This window comes from Branchiostoma floridae, chromosome 1, assembly GCF_000003815.2.
Source record: "Branchiostoma floridae strain S238N-H82 chromosome 1, Bfl_VNyyK, whole genome shotgun sequence".
Lineage (NCBI taxonomy): Eukaryota > Metazoa > Chordata > Leptocardii > Amphioxiformes > Branchiostomatidae > Branchiostoma > Branchiostoma floridae.
In genome coordinates, this window is record NC_049979.1 from 24,482,895 (window position 1) to 24,503,630 (window position 20,736).

The 20,736-nt window shown below is 41.0% G+C and overlaps 2 protein-coding genes across 2 annotated transcripts; one reads left to right on the forward strand and one right to left on the reverse strand.

The window, feature by feature from the left end:
• The first annotated feature begins 391 nt into the window (after positions 1-391).
• LOC118417727 (heat shock 70 kDa protein 12A-like) lies at positions 392-4,158 on the forward strand. The gene is made up of 5 exons (XM_035823451.1): positions 392-718; positions 937-1,158; positions 1,330-1,501; positions 1,956-2,177; positions 4,139-4,158. Exons 1-5 carry the CDS (start codon positions 392-394, stop codon positions 4,156-4,158), a joined length of 963 nt encoding a protein of 320 aa, XP_035679344.1.
• A 977-nt stretch (positions 4,159-5,135) lies between these two features.
• LOC118417804 lies at positions 5,136-6,521 on the reverse strand. Its single transcript, XM_035823575.1, has 4 exons — positions 6,516-6,521; positions 6,040-6,147; positions 5,675-5,809; positions 5,136-5,456 (listed from the first exon to the last, which is right to left on the reverse strand). Exons 1-4 carry the CDS (start codon positions 6,519-6,521, stop codon positions 5,136-5,138), a joined length of 570 nt encoding a protein of 189 aa, XP_035679468.1.
• Positions 6,522-20,736: the final 14,215 nt, after the last annotated feature.

Genomic DNA, 20,736 nt, shown 5'->3' on the forward strand with positions numbered 1-20,736 from the left:
ACGAAATGTTTTAACAGTTTTTATGGAGCAAATAGACAAAACAGACAATATCAAATACAATACATGTGTCACACTACACCGTGTAGATTTTATATCCATTTCGAAATTGCAAGATCTTTTATGCCCCTTGTTGTATATCGAACACATTTATGACACATGATGTATGAATTGCCGGTGATTACCAAAACGCATACGGCTGCTCATGTGTCAGATACAAGTGTCAATCATCCGGGGGATTTTTCTGTTACACCCTCCGTTAACAGCCAAGCCTGTTACAACAAGTCTATCTATGAGACGCATGCGCCAGACGAACCTAGCCTTCCGCAAACAAAGACTGCGTCCCGGTCACAGTCCGGTAACGTGACAAACATCTTACTGCGGAGCACTACTCATGGCTGAAAACCCCAGCCCGCTAAACGTGCTACTAGTCGCTGGGATAGACTTTGGGACAACATTTAGTGGATACGGGTTCTCATTTTGTGACGGTACAAATAACGAGAACAGTGATGCCCCGATTTTCCTTAACAAAAACTGGGGCCAGAACCTTGGCTGTCAGTCTTATAAGACCCCCACCAGTGTTTTACTGGGCCCTAACAAAGAATTCATCGCGTTTGGATTCCAGGCCGTAGAAAAGTACGCCACCTTGACGGAAAATGAGACTGACAAGTCACACTACTTCTTTGAGCATTTCAAGATGAGTCTACATTCTGACCATGCGGTAAGTACATATCTCTTATCTGTTTTGATAAGATATAATATAGGGTAAACTCTGAGCAGACTGACTTTGCTAGCATTTGTCTTAACCATGTAAAAGGATACCACGAGCAAGTAAAGGACAGATAGTAAAGTGTGCTACTATACAATTTGAATTGCGTATACAATTGGTTGTCTGTTATAACGTTAACGTTATAACAATTGATTCTTCATCTCGCTCAGGGCATTACAAGGGACGTACTTCTGACCGCTGCCAACGGAAGGACGTTGCCTGCTTTGGACGTTTTCTCGCATGCTCTGAAGTTTCTTAGCGATCATCTGAGAGACGCAGTGAAGATATCTACTGGCGCCGATATAGAAGCACACAACATCCGCTGGGTCATCACTGTCCCGGCTATTTGGAACGATGCGGCTAAACAGTTCATGAGGGAAGCGGCGTATAAGGTACCTGCTAAGCAACACTGTATTCAGTAAGATATCCATGTAGAAAAATGCTACACGAAAGCTTGGTCTGAGAATGTCTGGTCAATATACTCTCCATGCAGTAGCTCTTCCTTTTAAAATAATAATCTCTCAACGTATGTTGATACTATACCAATTCTATTTACATTCTAGGCTGGCATCGCTTCAAGAAACCACAGAAAACGCCTACTGATAGCGCTGGAACCTGAAGCGGCCTCACTGTTCTGCCGACAACTGCCGGTGGCCCACTTTAGGAAAGACACGGGGAACACAACATCACTCCAAATGGACCCAGAAGAACGTTACATGGTCGTGGACTGTGGAGGTAATTATGAGCCAACGTACAAGGCTTCTATAGGCTTTGCTACACATTTCTTACTCTATCCGTCACAGATTAACTTGTATGTTTACAGTTAATCCTTGTATTTGTATCAGTAATTTCTTCATTCTTGTGCGCTGTGTCTACAAACGTTCATTATATGCACGGAGTATATATGCACAGAGTTTAGAAATAGGGACTTCGTTTTAAACTGCTAAATTCGGGAATAGGGGAATAGGGGATAAAACCTTCGACTCCGTTAGGAGACAACAAAGTTACCCCTACGAAGTGCCTCTCTGCAAGCGGAGTCAAAGGCTTTTTTGTAATCGACAAAGCATGAATAAAATCGTTTGTTTCCAGAAAGGTATTTACGTACCAAGGAGTTCAGGACAAATAAGTTATCGTGCCAAATTCGTGCCAAATTAACAAAAGCATTGCATTTCTTCTCGACTCACTACAGGAGGCACGGTGGACGTGACCGTACATGAAATACGAGACGACGGCTCTGTGAGAGAACTGCACCGTCCAACAGGCGGGCCATGGGGCGGCACAAATGTCGACTCTAATTTCAGCGATCTTCTAGATAGAATATTTGGTGAAGAGTTCATGAATGACTACAGGAACAAATTTCCACAAGAAAACGTGCAGCTTATGGCAGACTTCGAAATGAAGAAAAGATCGGGTACCGATGCAAGTGTTCATTTGTACTATAGCTTTGTTAGTATGCTATCCAGAAACATTGCCTACATAGTATCAAATAGCGGTGTAGAAGGAGTAAGGTTTTCAAATGGTCTACTGCGAATGTCTAAAGAAGCCATGCATGGTTTGTTTCAACCTGTCTTGCACCAAATAACGACCCACCTCCAGTCACTTCTGACTAACCCTAGAGTGAGCAACATCAAAACTATTTTCCTGGTGGGTGGTTTTGCCGATTCACCATTGTTATGGGAGGTAGTGGTGGCTGCTGTTTCGGACAGGGAAGTTCGTGTCTTGGTCCCTGAAGAGGCGAGTCTAGCTGTTATCAAGGGAGCGGTTTTGTTTGGACGAAATCCGGACGCCATTCAGGAAAGGGTGAGCGCCCGTACCTACGGTGTCAGGTCCATGACAGAGTTCATAGAGGGGGTGCACCCGCCACAGAAAAGGGTTGTAGCTCACGGGCTTGTACTTGCCACAGATGTATTCAACAAATTTGTTGGTGTGGATGAGGTTGTCGGCTTGCATTACTCAAAAAGCATTAACTTTAAAGCAGTGCGAGAAAGTCAGCGTAGTGCAACAGTATATCTCTTTTCTACAAGTGAGGGGAGCCCAAGGTTTACCACAGACCCTGGTATGAGACTCTGTGGTAGAGTTCATGTTGATATGCCCGATCCCCGGGGTGGGAGGGAGCGTGTTATAGAGGTCAAGTTTACTTTTGGTGGGACGGAAATTGATGTACAAGCAGAGGACGTTACTTCCCATACACGAGCCTTTACCACCATTGACTTTCTCACTTCCTAAGCGTCAAGCAGGCGGCTGCATGTGATCAAACGATGTGAAATGTTCCGAGTAAACAAGTTACTTAACTTTACACCAATACATTGTACATGTAGTTACGTACTTGAATATGATTGATAAACCACTCAATGTACTTTACCATTGGTTGTTTTTACTACAACTGTCTATTTTTTTACGCGTGGCATCTCCGGACAAACCACAATACGGCAAAAACGTTAAATTCCACCGGGTATTATTTTTTTTCTCCCTTGCGCCCCCACCCCCGGAAACCAATGCTTGGCTGAATGTTTAGAAACATGTACACTTCAAACGTTTGGCTAGTGTTGGCTTCCGACTATTTACGGTCTACAAACTGCTCAGACCCTTCCAGTTTCCACGAAGCATAGACTTCCCCTGGGAATCCAGTAAAACCTTGTATCCCCAAAATACAACAGAGCTTATGATGTAGCATACTGTTTTGGTGCCCCTCCCCATTTAACCTTAGTACTGTACATGCACGTGTAACTCAAACACGAGAAGAAATATGGTACTCAGAAAGCGTGTGTAACAAACAGACCTACAATGTAGATACCTACCTGATGTACATGTATGGCGTACCCACAACTCATAGAAGACACTTATTGTCCAGTTAGAATCCAACGTAATTTCCAACGTTCTATAATGTGTAGATACATGTATCCGTACGTGAGTACGAGCCACCGCGTTACTCACAATACAATAGTTCGAGCAAGCCCAGCTAGTGTTTACTGTAGAGTTGGGCCATATCAAAGCAATGCTGTGGTGTAGAAACTAAGCTAGTCCGCCTGTAAATAGAGCCAAAAAAGGCATTGGGAGACTTTACACATTCAGTACTACACTATTTAAACCTTCTTTAAAACTGTATTTTCATGACATGTTACTACAACAAATACGATGTATAAACTTTGGAGTGAAAGGTACATGTAACTCAGGCTTAGACTGTTAACATTAAAACCCCAACATTCAGAAGTGATCTCAAGTACATGTTCTGATCTTTGGATATTTAGCTTAAACTATAGTTCTGTTTGCTGGTCAGATGTATACAGGGAAAAGGGACCCCAGTGATTTCATATATGTACATGTAATTTATAGTCCCATAATGTCTGACCATGTTAACATTCCTTCTGACAGTTCAAGCAGTGTCGTCCTAACCTTTGAACTTTAGGTTTCGCTCAGCCTTTGTTATTCTAGATATACATCAGTAGCCGAGTTGTTAAAATCCGTAATGGCACACATGTTAACCCGTAGGCGAAAATCCACATGCAAAACGGCATCCCTACATTAAAACACGCCAATACCGACCAGACATACAATGATTAATGTTTACAGCGAGTAATTGGGGGTCACAGTGGGTCACAGGTGCTCAACGTATTGTGGATACAAACCGGTTTGTTGACAATGGTGCGGGTAGGTACATGTGATCATATTTCAACCTGTCAAATGGCGGAAAGCCTACCAAGTTAGAACAGAATTCTTGATCGCAACAACGTATACGTGGCTATTAATTTTCATTTGTGACCTACGTGTCAAGGGTGCGGTCGCATAGGTCGTGCGATCGTCGGACGATGTTGATGCGGTAGGATTTTCAAGCAGGTTGTGACAAAACCAACCATTGACAAGGATCTAAGACAACCCTTTGTGTTGCAAGATAGCTGTACTCTGAAGGAAACATGCGTGGCTGTCCCAAAATAAACATCTATGAAGTTAACAATCGTACGACGACTCACGTCCTTAAGATCCCATTGTTTCACATAATATATGTTAGGGAATGACACATGGGCTAAAGAAAGTCATCCTCTGAATTTCACATCATTTCAAAGAGACAATACTAGTAACTCATTTTCTTTATTGCGATCAAATCGCTATACCTTTCAAAACAAACATTGCCTCTAAATATTGACGTGAGAAATAAACTGTCTTCAAAGTCATTTCTCTGTCACGTTTATAACAGTCGAGTCATTAGTCTACTCAATAATTGAGAGATCTTTATTTTCATGTTCCTGACCAGATGGGCTCGGTAAAATTCGTAATTATAATGTCATTGTCAATGTTACGTGAGAGTAAGTTTAAATGTAATATAAGTGTACAAGTGTCTTTATGGACATCATTATAATTTCGTTGATTCTGGTTATTTCCTTTTGGTGTGGACCCTCCCTTTCTTCCTAACAGGGAAATGGTTTTCTGCGTCAAACAGTGTGGGCCAAACGTAATAATCTATCACCTCAGCGGCGTCCCCGAATGACTGACAGTCGTAAGCGCGCTCGTGTAGAGCTGGATCAAACGGTACGTCCGTTTCTATGCTAATGGCCATGGCGGGAGTCTGTACGTTCATTCTCCAGGCTAGCCGGCAGCACTCCGATATGTACGTTTCCAGACGTTTTCTTCTACCGCTGCCGCTTGGAATGTGGTGTCGATATCGCTCTTTGGTCATCATGCATTCTTCGACCCTCTGTGAACAATACAGAACATTGATTTTGATTTGAACTAAGTAAATTGACAATAACAAGTACACGATATAGTATAAAACCGCAATGATAACATCTTTTGGATGTAATGAAATATGCAACGAAATCTTGTAAAAGTTATTAATGCCTTTTAGCTTATTGTCAATACCTTTTGCTGAGTAAGCTGAAGGATTTCAGACGTGTTACGATTAAAATATCGCACCTTAATAATGTCGTCAATGTTGCATTTGTCCGACCGTTCTTTGATTATGTCCTTCACTCTCCTCTGTAAGTCCGGATCCTGCTGCTTGTCGGTGAGTTCTACGCTCTGGTTGGATGGCTGCCCCTCTGTCGTTAACTGCAATGAGACAACGAATTTGATTTGCTGTAAAATGTGACTTTTCTTGGAACACCAAGTCCATGTCGAAATAATCATGATTTTAAATAAATTTTTGGGGAGGCCCAAAAATACCATATAACTTGTTGGCTTTACTGTGTATTTTCCTGTTTTTTTTACTACTTTATGATTTGCTGTCTATATATATATGCGAAGGAACAAAAAAAATGAATGTGTTCTAACCAACCAACCGTTGTTGCAGGGTATTTCTTTCCAGTCTCCTGTACGGGCTCTAACAGCATTCTATCCAAGCTAGTGGTGAATAATGTCATCGTCTCATTTGATATTCTCATCGCCTCCTGTAGTAAACAAAAAAGGGATAGAATTAGACACAACGTAACACAATGATCATGATTTTTTTGGGGACTTTTTCTTTTCTCGGGGAGGGGGGCAAAATATTGCCACTTTGCATTCATTATCTCTCATCACTCGTCATGGCTAGATTTGCTACACTAAGAATGTTTTCATTCATTGTTGCCTAATTAGCATTTCACTACATGGAGTGACTCCTGCTTTAGTACCAAACAGAGAAGGCACGCAGGGAAACTGTATTATCATTATACTAGTAGATAACCAATAGTATATAGTGTTTAGTACATATTATAGTACGTGATAGTGTCCTGGTATCACTCGTAGTATATAGTATTTTAGTGTCTTTATATATTACATCCATTGGACCACAAGTGCATTACTATCATAATTATTTATTTCATACAAAACCAAGAACCAAACGGGCCAGGTATTCATGCCTCTGCCAAATACAATAATGGATACTTGTGTTATAATGACGTCATCTTATAAAATCCTACCACAAAGACCTCGCACAGGTACTGTATAACGACTTCCTCCCCACAGCCATGAACAGTGTCCAGCTCCTCCTTTGCTGCAAGCCACTCCACAGTCTCCAGCTCCTGGTACCGGATCGCCAGGTTCGAGGGACGACTCCTCGGGCTTGTGTTTTCAAGGCTCAGTTCGTTCCTTGCTATGTCGTCATTCATGCGCCTAGAAAGCCTATCACAAAGGCAAACGGATGGAAAATCTACATGCTATACGATTTTTTGTCAGTCAGGCAGGGTATATAGTTTAGCATACAATTCAAGGAAGAACAAAACTTGAACTCAGACGCAAAAAATCCACTGAGAAGAAGAATGAAATCTTCAGCTTGTGAACGAAATATATATATATATATATATATATATATATATATATATATATATATATATATATTTATATATTCATGGCCGCCATGCTATCGCAACGGACGCCATGCTATCGTCACATTCTACGCAGACGATGTTTTCATGCTAGTACAATTTTTATTATGCGCAAACAGTTAAGCTTAAATTATCATAATCAAAATGTTACGATAAAACTGCTCACACGATATTGAATTAGATCATGTGGGGTTGCATATTCTCTCACGATCGGTCGCCTGTCAGCATGGATGCACAAAATGTCCCTACCTATTCCTAAGTTCCTTGCAAGTGTTGGCGTCCTTCTGTTGTTGATGAAGTAGCGCTTCGTACTGTTGGCGTAGCGTTTCAGTGACATCGGAAAGATAATAATACTTTTGCAAAAGAAGCCCTACTTCGCTGTTGACTTCAGATGTAATATTTGTTCTAGTGTACTGACTATGGATGGTCCCAATCCTTTGAAGACTTGGCCAGTCACGTCTTGCGCGGGTTTCCCAATTTTCGTAGGCAGACATCTTTAGATATTCTTTGTTTTCAACACGGGTGCCTCAAACCCAAACGTACTAAGAACTGTACACTCTAACAAGGTACAAATTTAGCATGTAAAAGGTAGCAACTTGATATTTCTGTTGAAAGGCAATGAACAATACAGACTAATACCAGTAAGTGATGTGTGTTCAAACTGACATTGTTGTTGATTCACCCTAAACCAATCATGGGTCACGGCGAGAGGCATGGCTTTGGGGCCCCTTTGGGTATAGCAACATTGCTGGTTACGTGTAACAGTAGATGCATTCTCTACTACTGACGATAAATATTGTCAGGACTGTATGTTGTAGGAGTGCTAATTGTGGTGTATACAAGTCAAGTGAGGTGAAAGAAAAAGAACTCGGAAAAATATCCCCCGTGCTGTTTTTTCATATTGATAATTATGTTTGACACCACGTTCATGACTAATTGTGAAAAGGGACACTGTCACAGTTCATATTCCTGGTTAGAAGCTCCTCCTGGCGGGTACTTTCAGTTTACAGAGTCACAATCCGAAGTGGGCACAAGTATATACAACACTGCCCTTCATACATGTATCTCTATTCCAATGCCATGAGATCAAGTTTCTATTATAGCTTTTGCCCCATGGAATAGTCAAAGACTTATTGTTATATATTATAAGTTCTCCCGTTGTTTAGGAGTTTTCTGTAGTTTCTGCTGCTGGATGAAGGGGCAGCTATCTAGTCAGTCAAAGACGGTTTTTATCTTCGTGGACCAAAAGCGCCGCCTAGCAATTCTTTCTTGCACTGCAATAGTTCGCATTCTGGCGTTCTCTGCTAAGGCCCCCATTCCACTTGACGGCGCTCTCACTGCGCTCTCATGGCGATATCAAATTGTCCCCATCGCCGTGAGCGCGCCGCGATGGCAGAAAAAGCTGCTCTGGTGGAATCTCTACTGCGACGCCAGCGCGCTCTCAGCGCGACGGAAAACTCAAACGACAGCAATTTTTATGGGCTGCCAAAGACTTTAAAGATTACTTACCTAATTTCAGAGATAGAGAACGTTTTGGGTATTTGATTGTCTACTAAGTCATACCTTTACGTCTTACGCAATTTTAAATTACAAAATCAAGGCTGTAAACAAATACAATTTTGCTCACTGTACAGGGCTCAGCGTGAGTCTAAGATAACTCATAAGTTTGACTTGCTGTTTTTTTGTTACATTAAATTTGTCATGTAACTTGTTCAAAATGAATATCATTATCATACCACGTTATCATCGTAAATTATAGAATAGTGAAACGATTTGATCTATTGAAAATAAGTCTTCATAATCTCAATTTACAGGTTAAGAACATGAAAACTAAAATGTTATTCTGTTGACATTTAAAAATAAGCCAAGACATATTAAACCTGCGTGTTCCTGATTATTCCATCTCAGTTTAATTCATTGTACATCACTGCTACGTTTTGAACATTTCTCCGAGTTCTTTCTCGTCAATTTTGTCATATCTAATCTGGAAAAATCCTGTGATTCGAAACGCTGAATAAAAGCATTGTTATGTGTAGTTGTCCAATTTGTATTACCCATGATTTTAATTAGGAAGTGATTCAGGACACAAAGTATGATTTGACAAAATAAAATCATCAAAATATACTTCTTCAAGAATATAAAGATTGTACGAATTGTAGTTGAGAGCGCGGCGAGAAGCGCGGTGAGATCGCCGTCCTAGTGGAATGAGGCCTATTGTTTATACCCCCTTTCCACTAGGACGGCGCTCTCACCGCGCTCTCTCTGCGACCTAAAATTTGACAGATCGTTCAACGAATTCTATAGAAAAGAAACGAATCTTTTTACACCTTGTGGGCTTTGTTGTCTTCTCAGTTACACTTTTACATTTTGTATCATATACCAAATGTGAAAGTAAAGATTACACATATCCTATTTAGGTCGCAGTGAGAGCGCAGCACGATCGCCGTCTAGTGGAAAGGGGGCCTTAGCCCTATTGGCGCTCTCCGCGCACTCTCCGCGCTCTTATGGCGCTCTCATGGCGATCATTGTTGCATCGCCATCCTCGGCGCTCTCACGGCGATGGCATTGCAGGGCTCCATACCATCGCCGTGGTGACGGCACTCTCGCGACGATGGCACTCCCACCGCGCTCTCACGGCGCTCTCACCGCGCTCTCACGGCGACCTTGGCGATTTCACCGCGCTCTCACCGCGATGGTCAAATTTGCCATCGCCGTGAGGGCGCCGCGAGAGCGCCGTCCTAGTGGAATGGGGGTATAAGATGCAACGCTAGAAACGCGCGTTTACTGTACCGACGATAGACGAACAACGCATACCTGTCCTTGGTGCTGAACTGGTGGTTTTGAATGCCATCCAACCTCAAACATCTTGGAAAGAAGAATTCATCAGGACGTCGCGTGACCGTGAACTGTTGCAATGCTTGTCAGGGCCGCTAGGTGACGCTTTTGATCCATTAGAATGAAGCTTCTTTGCTTGCAGCAATTTTGATCCCTCATTTTAGCCATCATTTTAAATGCTCTATAGCTGAGGCCTTTACACTTAAAAAAACTACTGTTCATTGTGCGTGAGAGATGTTTTTATTTGCAAATAATGCTCAGTCATCAACCAGACGACTGTTGTACATACATTCCATGTCAAGCAAGTACTCTCTTGGCGCTGAATACCACTCAGATACTATTTGTCTTTAACAATTAACTGTATTGTTACCTTTGAAGCAAGAACTATGGTATAGTCCCCTTCATTGAAAAATGCAACACGTGCCTTCACGGCTGGAATAACAAACATGTGGAACACACGCTCACTGGGCATCCATAAACCCATAGGTTGCCATACGAACGTTTAAATGAGAATGTTGACTCAATTATGCATGGTGATACTGCATCATGTAAAATGCTGAAATTTAATGATATGTCGCTAATCTTTAAGAATGATCTGACGTTATTTTCGGTCAAAACCTATGATGCATATTACAGAAACGTGTAAATCATAAAATGAAATTGTGGCTGCCAGGTTTGGCATTGACAAGAAGCGCTATACAATCTTCAAGAGACTTAAAGAATTACGGTCCCATGTTCACATACGTTGTAAATGTATACGTATACGTAGATGTACATCTTGATATTGTCAATTGTATTGTCAATCCAAGTCTTCCATCGCCCCGTTCACGTGACCGGATATGGTCGAGTCCAAGCTGGTGTCCTTGCCGGCTTCATGGTTGGGTGTGGTGGTAATTGGTTGCTTCTTTGCTCTGTCGATTCAAAAAAAAAACAATTAATTGAAGTAGGCAAACAACCATGGCCTTTTGGGAATATCAATTTTGCAAACCATACGCTGACTGTATTGACAATTGTGTCCAACTCCACTAAAACCATGCTTTTTAAGAGCAAATGTCTGTAAGGATCAAACAATGGTGGCAAAGGTCAAAAAATAGATTTGGCTCATATTTTGCACAGTGATAGTACTTGGTCCACAACCCCTCAAAATAGCTTTCTTTTAGATCAAAACTCCTTGTTGCCATGGTAACGGGCAAACAAAGTTTTCTGGCCATTTTTCCCAATTTTCGCATCTCAAAAACACAGAAATCAGCATATTTTACGACACTGTCTCGGCAACACCTTTAAATCTATCATCAAAACAAAACAAGATCTGAATAGACCAACATTTTGGCTTTTTAAAAATTGTTGTGAAATTTCCAAAGTCGTACATTTTCGTTCTTGGGCAGCCTGAAAACAGTGCAATGTTTCAAGCTTCAAAAAAATTTGATTTTTGGCCCAACTTTGTAACGCTATAAGTGCCAAGCTGGTTGTTTTTTTGGCTTGAAATTTGTACCATATATAGATCCTTAGAATATCTATCAAATGCATTGTTGCAAAGTTTGGGGTTTTGTTTGGTTGTCACGTGACTGTCCCCTAAAGTAGGCCACTTTTTGTGTTTGGCGAAAATTGTGAACTTTAGCCATGTTCAACGCACGCTACGTGACGAAGTAAACAAGGATTCTTATTCAACTTCTGATCAAATGTACATCTATGTATTGTCTATCAAATAAATGCTTGTAGAGTTTCGGGTCATGACGTTTAGTCACGTGGTTGTCCCTGAAAGTAGGCCCTTTTTTGCATTTGACGAAAATTGTGAATTTTAGCCATGTTCAACGTACGCTACGTGACGAAGTAAACAAGGATTCTTATTTAACTTCTAGTCAAATGTACATCTATGTATTGTCTATCAAATGAATGCTTGCAAAGTTTCGGATCATGACGTTCAGTCACGTGGTTGTCCCTGAAAGTAGGCCATTTTTTGCATTTGACGAAAATTGTGAATTCTAGCTTTGATCAAAGTACGCTGGGTATCAAAGTGAACAAGAATTCTTATTCAACTTCAAGTCAAATGTACATCTATGCATTGTCTATCAGATGAATGCTTGCAGAGTTGTAGATCATGACTTTTAGTCACGTGGTTGTCCCTGAAAGTAGGTCAAATTTTGCTTTTGGCCAGAAATCACCATATAGGGCTGTAGTTAAATCTGTCGAATTGGGGAACTGAAATACTTTACTGGCACTGACTCTGTGTAGCCCTTAACATTGTCTGTTGAATGAGTGTTAGTAAGGCTTGGGGTCGCCTTTCTTTGCGGTGCAGTTGCTCCCTGAAGTAGGGCAGATAGTTAGCTAAATGCTGTTAGGAGGTTCTGTTACTTTAGAGAAGATGCCTCTTGAACAGTTTCTTTCTTTTAACATTGTCAATGTCCAATGCATATCATATTGGTACTACAATGACTGATAATGGGCTTACAGTGTTAAATTAAAGCTTACTTAAGCGATGACTCTGTTATAATTGTAAATATCAATTTTGATAATGTAACTAAGATGTCGTTTTAAATTCAGCTATGTTCTATAATGCGCTAAAATTCACAATTTTTGTCGAGCACATAAGGTGACCTGGCTTCAGGGACAACCATGTGACTAATTGTCATGACCCGAAACTCGACAAGCATTTATTCGAAGAAAGAAAATTAAGAATACAAAGATGTACATTTGACCAGAAGTTTAATCAGAATTCTTCTTAATTTCGTCACGTAGTGTAGCCTGGTATCCAGCTATATTATAGCTCCCGATCGCGAGTCTCTTCTGTCCTCTTCGCAAATGGCTCGTTCTCATTTAAATGTAAAAATGCTGTCGCCTGCTTTTGCGACTTGATTTGCAGCAAATTTTAGACAAAATCACAGGTTCCTTCATTTTTCCACAATCCCTGGAATGTTTTCCAAAAGATTCATTTTGGTTGATGGCTTGGAAGATTATCTTAGCCACGGGTGGAATTTCACCCCCGTAAAAAATGGTTGTCGCCTGATAACAAACGAAGAATTCAAGTAGTAGCCAAAAATGTAACAATTCAGTTCCCAGAATGATTGTTCGGTAGATGAAACCAGCTGAGCAGGCCCTTTGCCTGATAACGCCAGATTGGTACTGTCACTGATCTTGGAGGCTGTGTGACGTGGGTTATTCCTGTTGCCAAATTCGGTAACAAACGTTACCACCACCAGTTTGTTGTTTGCCAGTTGCCACTGTTATACTATCCACGTATAAGACAAGAAATGACCGTTTTTGTGATGCTGCACATGCAGTTTTTCTGGCTTTCTAAAGAAACAAGGAAGGGTTGTTGACTGCCATTTGTATCCCACCTAAGGCCCCCTTTCCACTTGACGGCGCTCTCACCGCGCTCTCGCTGCGATGGAAAATTGGCCAGAGCGCCGTGAGAGCGCCGCGACGCCAGAAAAACTGCTCAAGTGGAATCTCTCCGGCGACCCCAGCGCGCTCTCACCGCGAAAAAAACTCAAATGTCAGCATCTTTTTATGAGCTAGCAAAAGTTCGAAAGATTACTCAACGAATTTCAGAGATAAAGAACGAACCTTTTGACAAAAAGTGTATTCTGGTATCCTTGAAGTCTTCCTTTTACGTCCTACATAACAAAGTATAAAATCAAGGCTGTAATGTAAACAAATCCAATTTTGGTCACTGTACAGTCTTTAAGCTTGAAATATACACGTTTGTCTTGCTGCTTTTTTCTTAAATCTGTCATGTATCTTGTTCACCATAAATTTCTTTATCATGCTACGTTATTAGTGTAAGTCATACATCACTGAAACCCTTTGATTTATTGAAAATAGGACTTCAATAATTTAAATGCACAGATGAAGAACAACAAAACCTAATGTCATGATGTTGAAATTTAAAAATAGGTTGAGAAATGATAAACCTTTGTTTTTTTAAACCTTGGTTATTCCATCTCAGCTTGTTTAATTGTACATTACAGGTAGATTTTGAACATTTCTTCGGGTTCTGTGTGTGTCAAATATACTTCTTCACAAACCGCAGTTGAGAGCGCAGAGAGAGCGCGATGAGAGCGCCGTCCTAGCTAAATTGGCATCATAAACCACTGTTGAGACCTATTGCGCTCACCGCGCTCGCTGTGCGCTCCGTTGGCGCTCACGGCGCTCTCTGCGCGCGCTCTTGGCGCTCTCTCTGCGCTCATCGTTGGATCGCCGTCCACGGCGCTCTCACGGCGACTGTTTTGAGCAGGTTCAAAACAGTCGCGGAGGTGATGGCGACCGTGGCGATCCCACCGCGCTCTCTGCGCGCTCCCATGGCGACCTTGGCGATCCCACCGCGCTCTCACCGCGCTCTTCCAAATTTGAGGTCGCAGAGAGAGCGCCGTGAGAGCACCGTCCTAGTGGAAAGGGGGTATAACAAAATGTTGTACAGAAATGACTGTAACGAACGTTAGCATTGTTCGAAGCTTTCTAAGCTTTCTATTTGACCTGGTGTAAAAAGCTGCCCACTTTTTAAGTGTCCCTAGGGACATCCTCTTATACCTAAATGATGTAGTCAATAAGGCCATTATTTACAATTCAATGAGAACGAGTGAAATATGTATCTGCGAAGAGGACAAAAGAGACTCGGGAACTATAATACGGCTGGATACCAGGGTACACGTAGCGTACTTTGAAAATTCACAATTTTCGTCCAATGAAAAAAGTGACCTACTTTCAAGGACAACCGCGTGACTTTACTTCATGATGTAATTTTCTACAAGTATTCATTTGACAGGCAATACATAGATTTACCTTTGGCAGGAAGTTGAATCAGAACTTTATTTTGCTTCGCAATCTAGCGTACGTTGAACATGGCTAAAGGTCACAATTTTTGTCAAATGCAAAAAAATGGCCTACTTTCAGGGACAACCACGTGACTTTACGTTATGATCCGAAACTCTACAAGCATTTAGATGATAGACAATACATAGATGTACATTTGATCAGAAGTTGAATAAGAATCCTTGTTTACTTCGTCACGTAGCGTGCGTTGAACATGGCTAAAATTCACAATTTTCGTCAAATGCAAAAAATGGCCTACTTTCAGGGACAACCACGTGACTGAACGTCATGACCCGAAACTCTACAAGCATTTATTTGATAGACAATACATAGATGTACATTTTATCAGAAGTTGAATAAGAATCCTTGTTTACTTCGTCACGTAGCGTACGTTGAACATGGCTAAAATTCACAATTTTCGTCAAATGCAAAAAAATGGCCTACTTTCAGGGACAACCACGTGACTGAACGTCATGACCCGAAACTCTACAAGCATTTATTTGATAGGCAATACTTAGATCCACATTTGATAAGAAGTTGATTTAGAAATATATTTTACTTCTTCACGTAGCGTACTTTAAACATGGCTAAAGTTCACAATTTTCGCCAAACACAAAAAGTGGCCTACTTTAGGGGACAGTCACGTGACAACCAAACAAGACCCCAAACTTTGCAACAATGCATTTGATAGATATTCTAAGGATCTATATATGGTACAAATTTCAAGCCAAAAAAACAACCAGCTTGGCACTTATAGCGTTACAAAGTTGGGCCAAAAATCAAATTTTTTTGAAGCTTGAAACATTGCACTGTTTTCAGGCTGCCCAAGAACGAAAATGTACGACTTTGGAAATTTCACAACAATTTTTAAAAAGCCAAAATGTTGGTCTATTTAGATCTTGTTTTGTTTTGATGATAGGTTTAAAGGTGTTGCCGAGACAGTGCCGTAAAATATGCTGATTTCTGTGTTTTTGAGATGCGAAAATTGGGGAAAATGGCCAGAAAACTTTGTTTGCCCGTTACCATGGCAACAAGGAGTTTTGATCTAAAAGAAAGCTATTTTGAGGGGTTGTGGACCAAGTACTATCACTGTGCAAAATATGAGCCAAATCTATTTTTTGACCTTTGCCACCATTGTTTGATCCTTACAGACATTTGCTCTTAAATTCTAGAAAAACGCATGGGCGAGGGCAGCTTTTCTGTCTGGAACTTTACGTTTGGGACTGCATTTGTAACCCTGCATGCAGCAGCGACACTTAGCTGCAGCGTGAAGAACAACAGGTCTATATTAGTCTGTATTAGCAAGGTGACCGATACGTCGGCTCTTGTAAATATGTGGTTCTGGATGAAGAACTTTGTAATATGGAATAGTATAGATAAAAGTAATCGTACCTTAGTATCAGCGCCAAGAGCACGACCGTCGCTATCACCAAGGCTACAGTTCCAATCGCGATGACCACCACACGGGTGTTGGGAGTGTTGTCTGGATGGTTGTTTTGTTCATCCGGTCCATCTGGCACATTTGCAGTTTCAACATCTGAGGAAAAATAGATAACAAGATATCCAAGGTCGACAAAGTTGTCAACAACATAGAAGCCTCCAACCAAAGAAATAGGCCTTGCTTTATCAGGACATTATGTTGTCGCGTATTTTATCCTGTATTTACTCTTTTCTTTGCACGTTTATGATTTACTGACCAGCCACCAACAAACTGATCCAAACTTAACAATTCTCATGTGAGCAACCGTCATATGTATGGAATGCCTCAACTGTATTTCGATCGATCGTATTTAGTTAGCGATGGGTTTAACTTAAACTATTTATCAATATGAAATAATATGCATACTAACAACTTTCACTCAACTGTCAGCTCACAACATCTTGTTTGCTTATTAGGAATCTCCATTAGTTACATCGAACTATTCTTCCTGGAGTCCTCTACATATCAAAATACATTACAACAAATTACACATATAATGTTGATCAGTCAACTAGCATAAATCAATAACATCATTAAACATATCATATTATACAATACAATTCATAACACATATAAAGTCAATCAATCAATTAGGATAAATCAATAACATCATTATTATATTATATCATACACATACATAGATGGCCCAAGTTATCATATGTTGGGTTTGTGGAGGTCAGACGTCATGCATTTTACAGAAGTCAATTCAAAGTTTACCACCATGAGATAACACTCACCTTCCGCAGGCAGTTGCGCACTGTAAGGGTAGATTCCGTGAACCACCTTCCATCCCAGCGACTCCTCCACCCTCCCCTGGTTGTGCTGCATCATCAACAGGAGTATGTTACCCGGGACGATGGTGTAGTTCCCCGTGGGGTCGGGGTGGAGCACGTAGCCGGAATGCCAGTGTGGTGCGGTTCGGTGAGATGAAAGGTTTGGGAAAACCGTCCAAGATGACAACGTCTTCTGAGCGGAACGTCCATGAGTCGTATGCCCTGGCGAAATAAGCAAATAGACGAACATCAAGAGTTACATAAAGGTTTCATTTCAGCACAATAAACTTTCTTTAGAAATGTAGAAGTTAGAGAACGCATTGTTTTCAATTTATTTTGGTCATCGCCGTAAATTTTGGAATGGATAGTTTCAACAAATAGATCATTACAGTATAGCTGCCAGGCTTATCAAGTGACTGAAGTTTCAAATTTGGTTGGCACAATCTATAATAAATTGTCCTCTCTCAAATGCAAAAAAAGTGCGGTCTATCTATAAGAAAAAGAGAAACATTCAAGTTATAAGAAAAATGAAACTCCAAAAGAAACCAACACATTGATGACATGTTGCTCTAACGTGGCATGAAGGGAGAACGGATCGAAGTATTATCGTTGATTTCATTAAACAAATTCATACAATATATATCAATACAATATATGTACAATGTTTTACACGCTAAAGTCATTAAAGTGCATACATGTTAAGTCAAAGCAATGAAGCGATAGGATACATATTCAAGAGAAAACTGCATACGATCGTTTGGCGCGGAGTGCTGTTCGTCGACATGCCTGGAACTCCAGGACGTGCCTCTGGCAGTAGATCGTCAGACGGTTTGCAACAACGATTCGGAAGGTTTCGTTCACCTCATCGGTAAACTATAGAAACGTTAGAACAAACATAGGTTCGTAAAGGACATTTAAACAGACATTCATTGATTAAAATGTTATGTCCAAAAATATGTACCTCACGACATTGACAGTTAAGACGGTGCCGACACAAAGAGATAGAACAGGAGGAAAACATACACTGCATCCCTAATCACCATGTTTTTTGAACAACGGATATAGGTTACCCCACGAATAAAGGTGAACTATCGTTACTGAGTATGTATTGTGTGACTCATACATGAAACATCATTTATGAAAGTGGCAGTTAAAATTAGCCATTTCAGTATATATTATAAAGCCCTACACTAGGTTCCACTTGCACCTTGTAGTCTTGGCACAAGCTCTGTTCAAATGCTCTGCAAGCGGTAGCAATTGTTTTAGATCAAATTCAAGTAGATCTACCTCATTGACAGCCATGCCGATGTCCAGCACTACTGAGTTTGCTCTTGTGGGTAGGGCCAGGATAACGTGTTCGCAGACTATCGGAATGATGTCTTCTCTCAGCTTCTCTAGAAGTGAGTAGTTTGCCACGGTGCCCACTGTGTCATTTGATGTGGCGATTTCTACTAACTCCGTCCCGTCATAGATTGAGCCGACACCTATGGCCACCATGATGATCCCGCTCTGCTTGGCCCTCAGAGCTGGCTGTCGGACATCGTCCGCTGACTGTCCATCTGTCACCACTATTACTACTTTGGGTACGTCCTGACGAGCACCACGACTTTCCGTCAGAGTTGCGTTGACCACGTAGTCTATTGCCCAGCCAGTGTAAGTACCTCCACCCCAATAGGATATGTTGTAAATGGCAGGTAGCAGCTCATCTAGAGTTTTGTATTGGTTTAAAGAAACTTCCTCATACAACCAGTTTGCGTATTGAACTATGCCCACCTGAGCGTTGTTTGGACCGATTTGAAAATCGCTCGTTGTGGTCGCGACGAAGTTTTTGGTCACTTGAAAGTTGGAGTCTCCGATACTTCCCGATCCGTCTAGCAGAAAGACAAGATCTACTGGCATCCTACATACTACCTCTGGGGAATGAATGACAGAGTAGAGTCAATAGCAGAATCGAAGTAAACTAGAATTCCATCACTTCATGCCTTCGCGTAATTGTTCCTGGATACAATGCAAAATAGAAGCAAATAAGTCTCTTAATAGCAATTCATAATCACACACACACACACACACACACACACACACACACATACACACACACATACACACACACACACACACATACACATACACATACACATACACACACACACACACACACACACACACACACACACACACACACACACACACACACACACACACACAAACACTGTCCCATTGAGCTTACCCTTGCAGGTAGTTCCATTGACAAGATTGTATCCATCCGCACAGCTGCAGCGGTACGAACCCTCAGTGTTGATGCAGGTCTGGTCACAGTTACCGTTTCCAGACTGACATTCATCAACATCTGTGATGATAATGTTACAACAGACCTTGAGTTGGTTGATATCAGAAGAGGGTGACTTGGGAAGCTATAGTATGCTGATACATTATGGTGTATTATTCAAGAGCAATTGACCGATGCTGACACAATTAGCCTTTCAATATGAGAAAATATTAATAAGCGTATGGATCAATGAGAGAGCGGTTACATGTCCGTCAAACATAAATATTTATATGTTTATCTTGCATGTCTGGACGAAGGTGGGTGGGTCAATTGTATTTGTCTATAGATTTTGATTTATAATAGCAACAACACGTTTCTCTAGATGCTATAATATACGTAAAGACTATTTAAAGAACGAAAAATTTGTATGACAGATTAGCAAATGTTACGCTTTAAAAACAGAAATGAACACATGAAATTACCTGTGCACGTTTCTCCTGCACGGACCCAACCGTCACAGCATTGCAGCAGATCGCTGTGCCTGTGAGGCACGGTACAGACACTGCCGTGTGGTCTGTCAAAGGCAATACCATTTTGAGCACAATGAAGTACATTGACACAGCAAGAAACCAATGCATTTGTAATCCATAACTTCGACCATTGATTAAGAAACAGAACTTATAGATGACCACGTTCTGAGCTGGGTGTTTAAATTGCATATGATATATGTATGTGTATATTTATGCTGTTAAACCTTAGAAGGGTTTCTTTTTACAATTGAATTATTCGCTTCGGAAAATTATCAACGTGATGCACAGAACTGCCCCCTCTGATCCACTAAACGCATCGCACAAAACAAGGATCTTTCATTTGTACTGTTATAGAGGTTAGATATCATTTGTGTTTGACAAAAGAAATGCAACGCCGCGTGTTCGAATGTTGGAATGACACACCATGCAACCAGGCAATTCTTTTCGTCTGAAACCTAATTAACGTTACCTGATATCCCCTTCATTCAGTGGTCTATCTCGCATTACCACTGCCAACTGATTGTGATGTGTTTGTATGTGGATTCGGACTACATCACGGGGTATTTGGTTGCGACAGGAATAGTCCCGCCCCACCAAGGAACCAGGCACTTTCGAATGAGAAGGGTCATCAAGGGCAATAAACTGATATCTTTGTATTGTGTTTTCGTTGCTAGCTTATTCAATGCCCTAAAATGGTTGCAAGCACATATCGGTGCATTCAACAAGTAGTGTTTCATCAGCATTGCCTTTCGTTCGTTTGCGGAAAGGATTAAAAAAATAATTTTAAACATAGATTTTCATTAAAACATATTAGAGGTTTGTAGGCTGGCGGTGGGTAAAAGTAAGAAATGAATTTCATACTTGATGCTTTACAGACGCAAATGTGTAAATGTCAACGCTAGATATACTTGGACTAAAGACAGTACCGAAATCAAATTAAAAACATATATGTAATAATGCGTTACAGTCTAACTGTCTTAC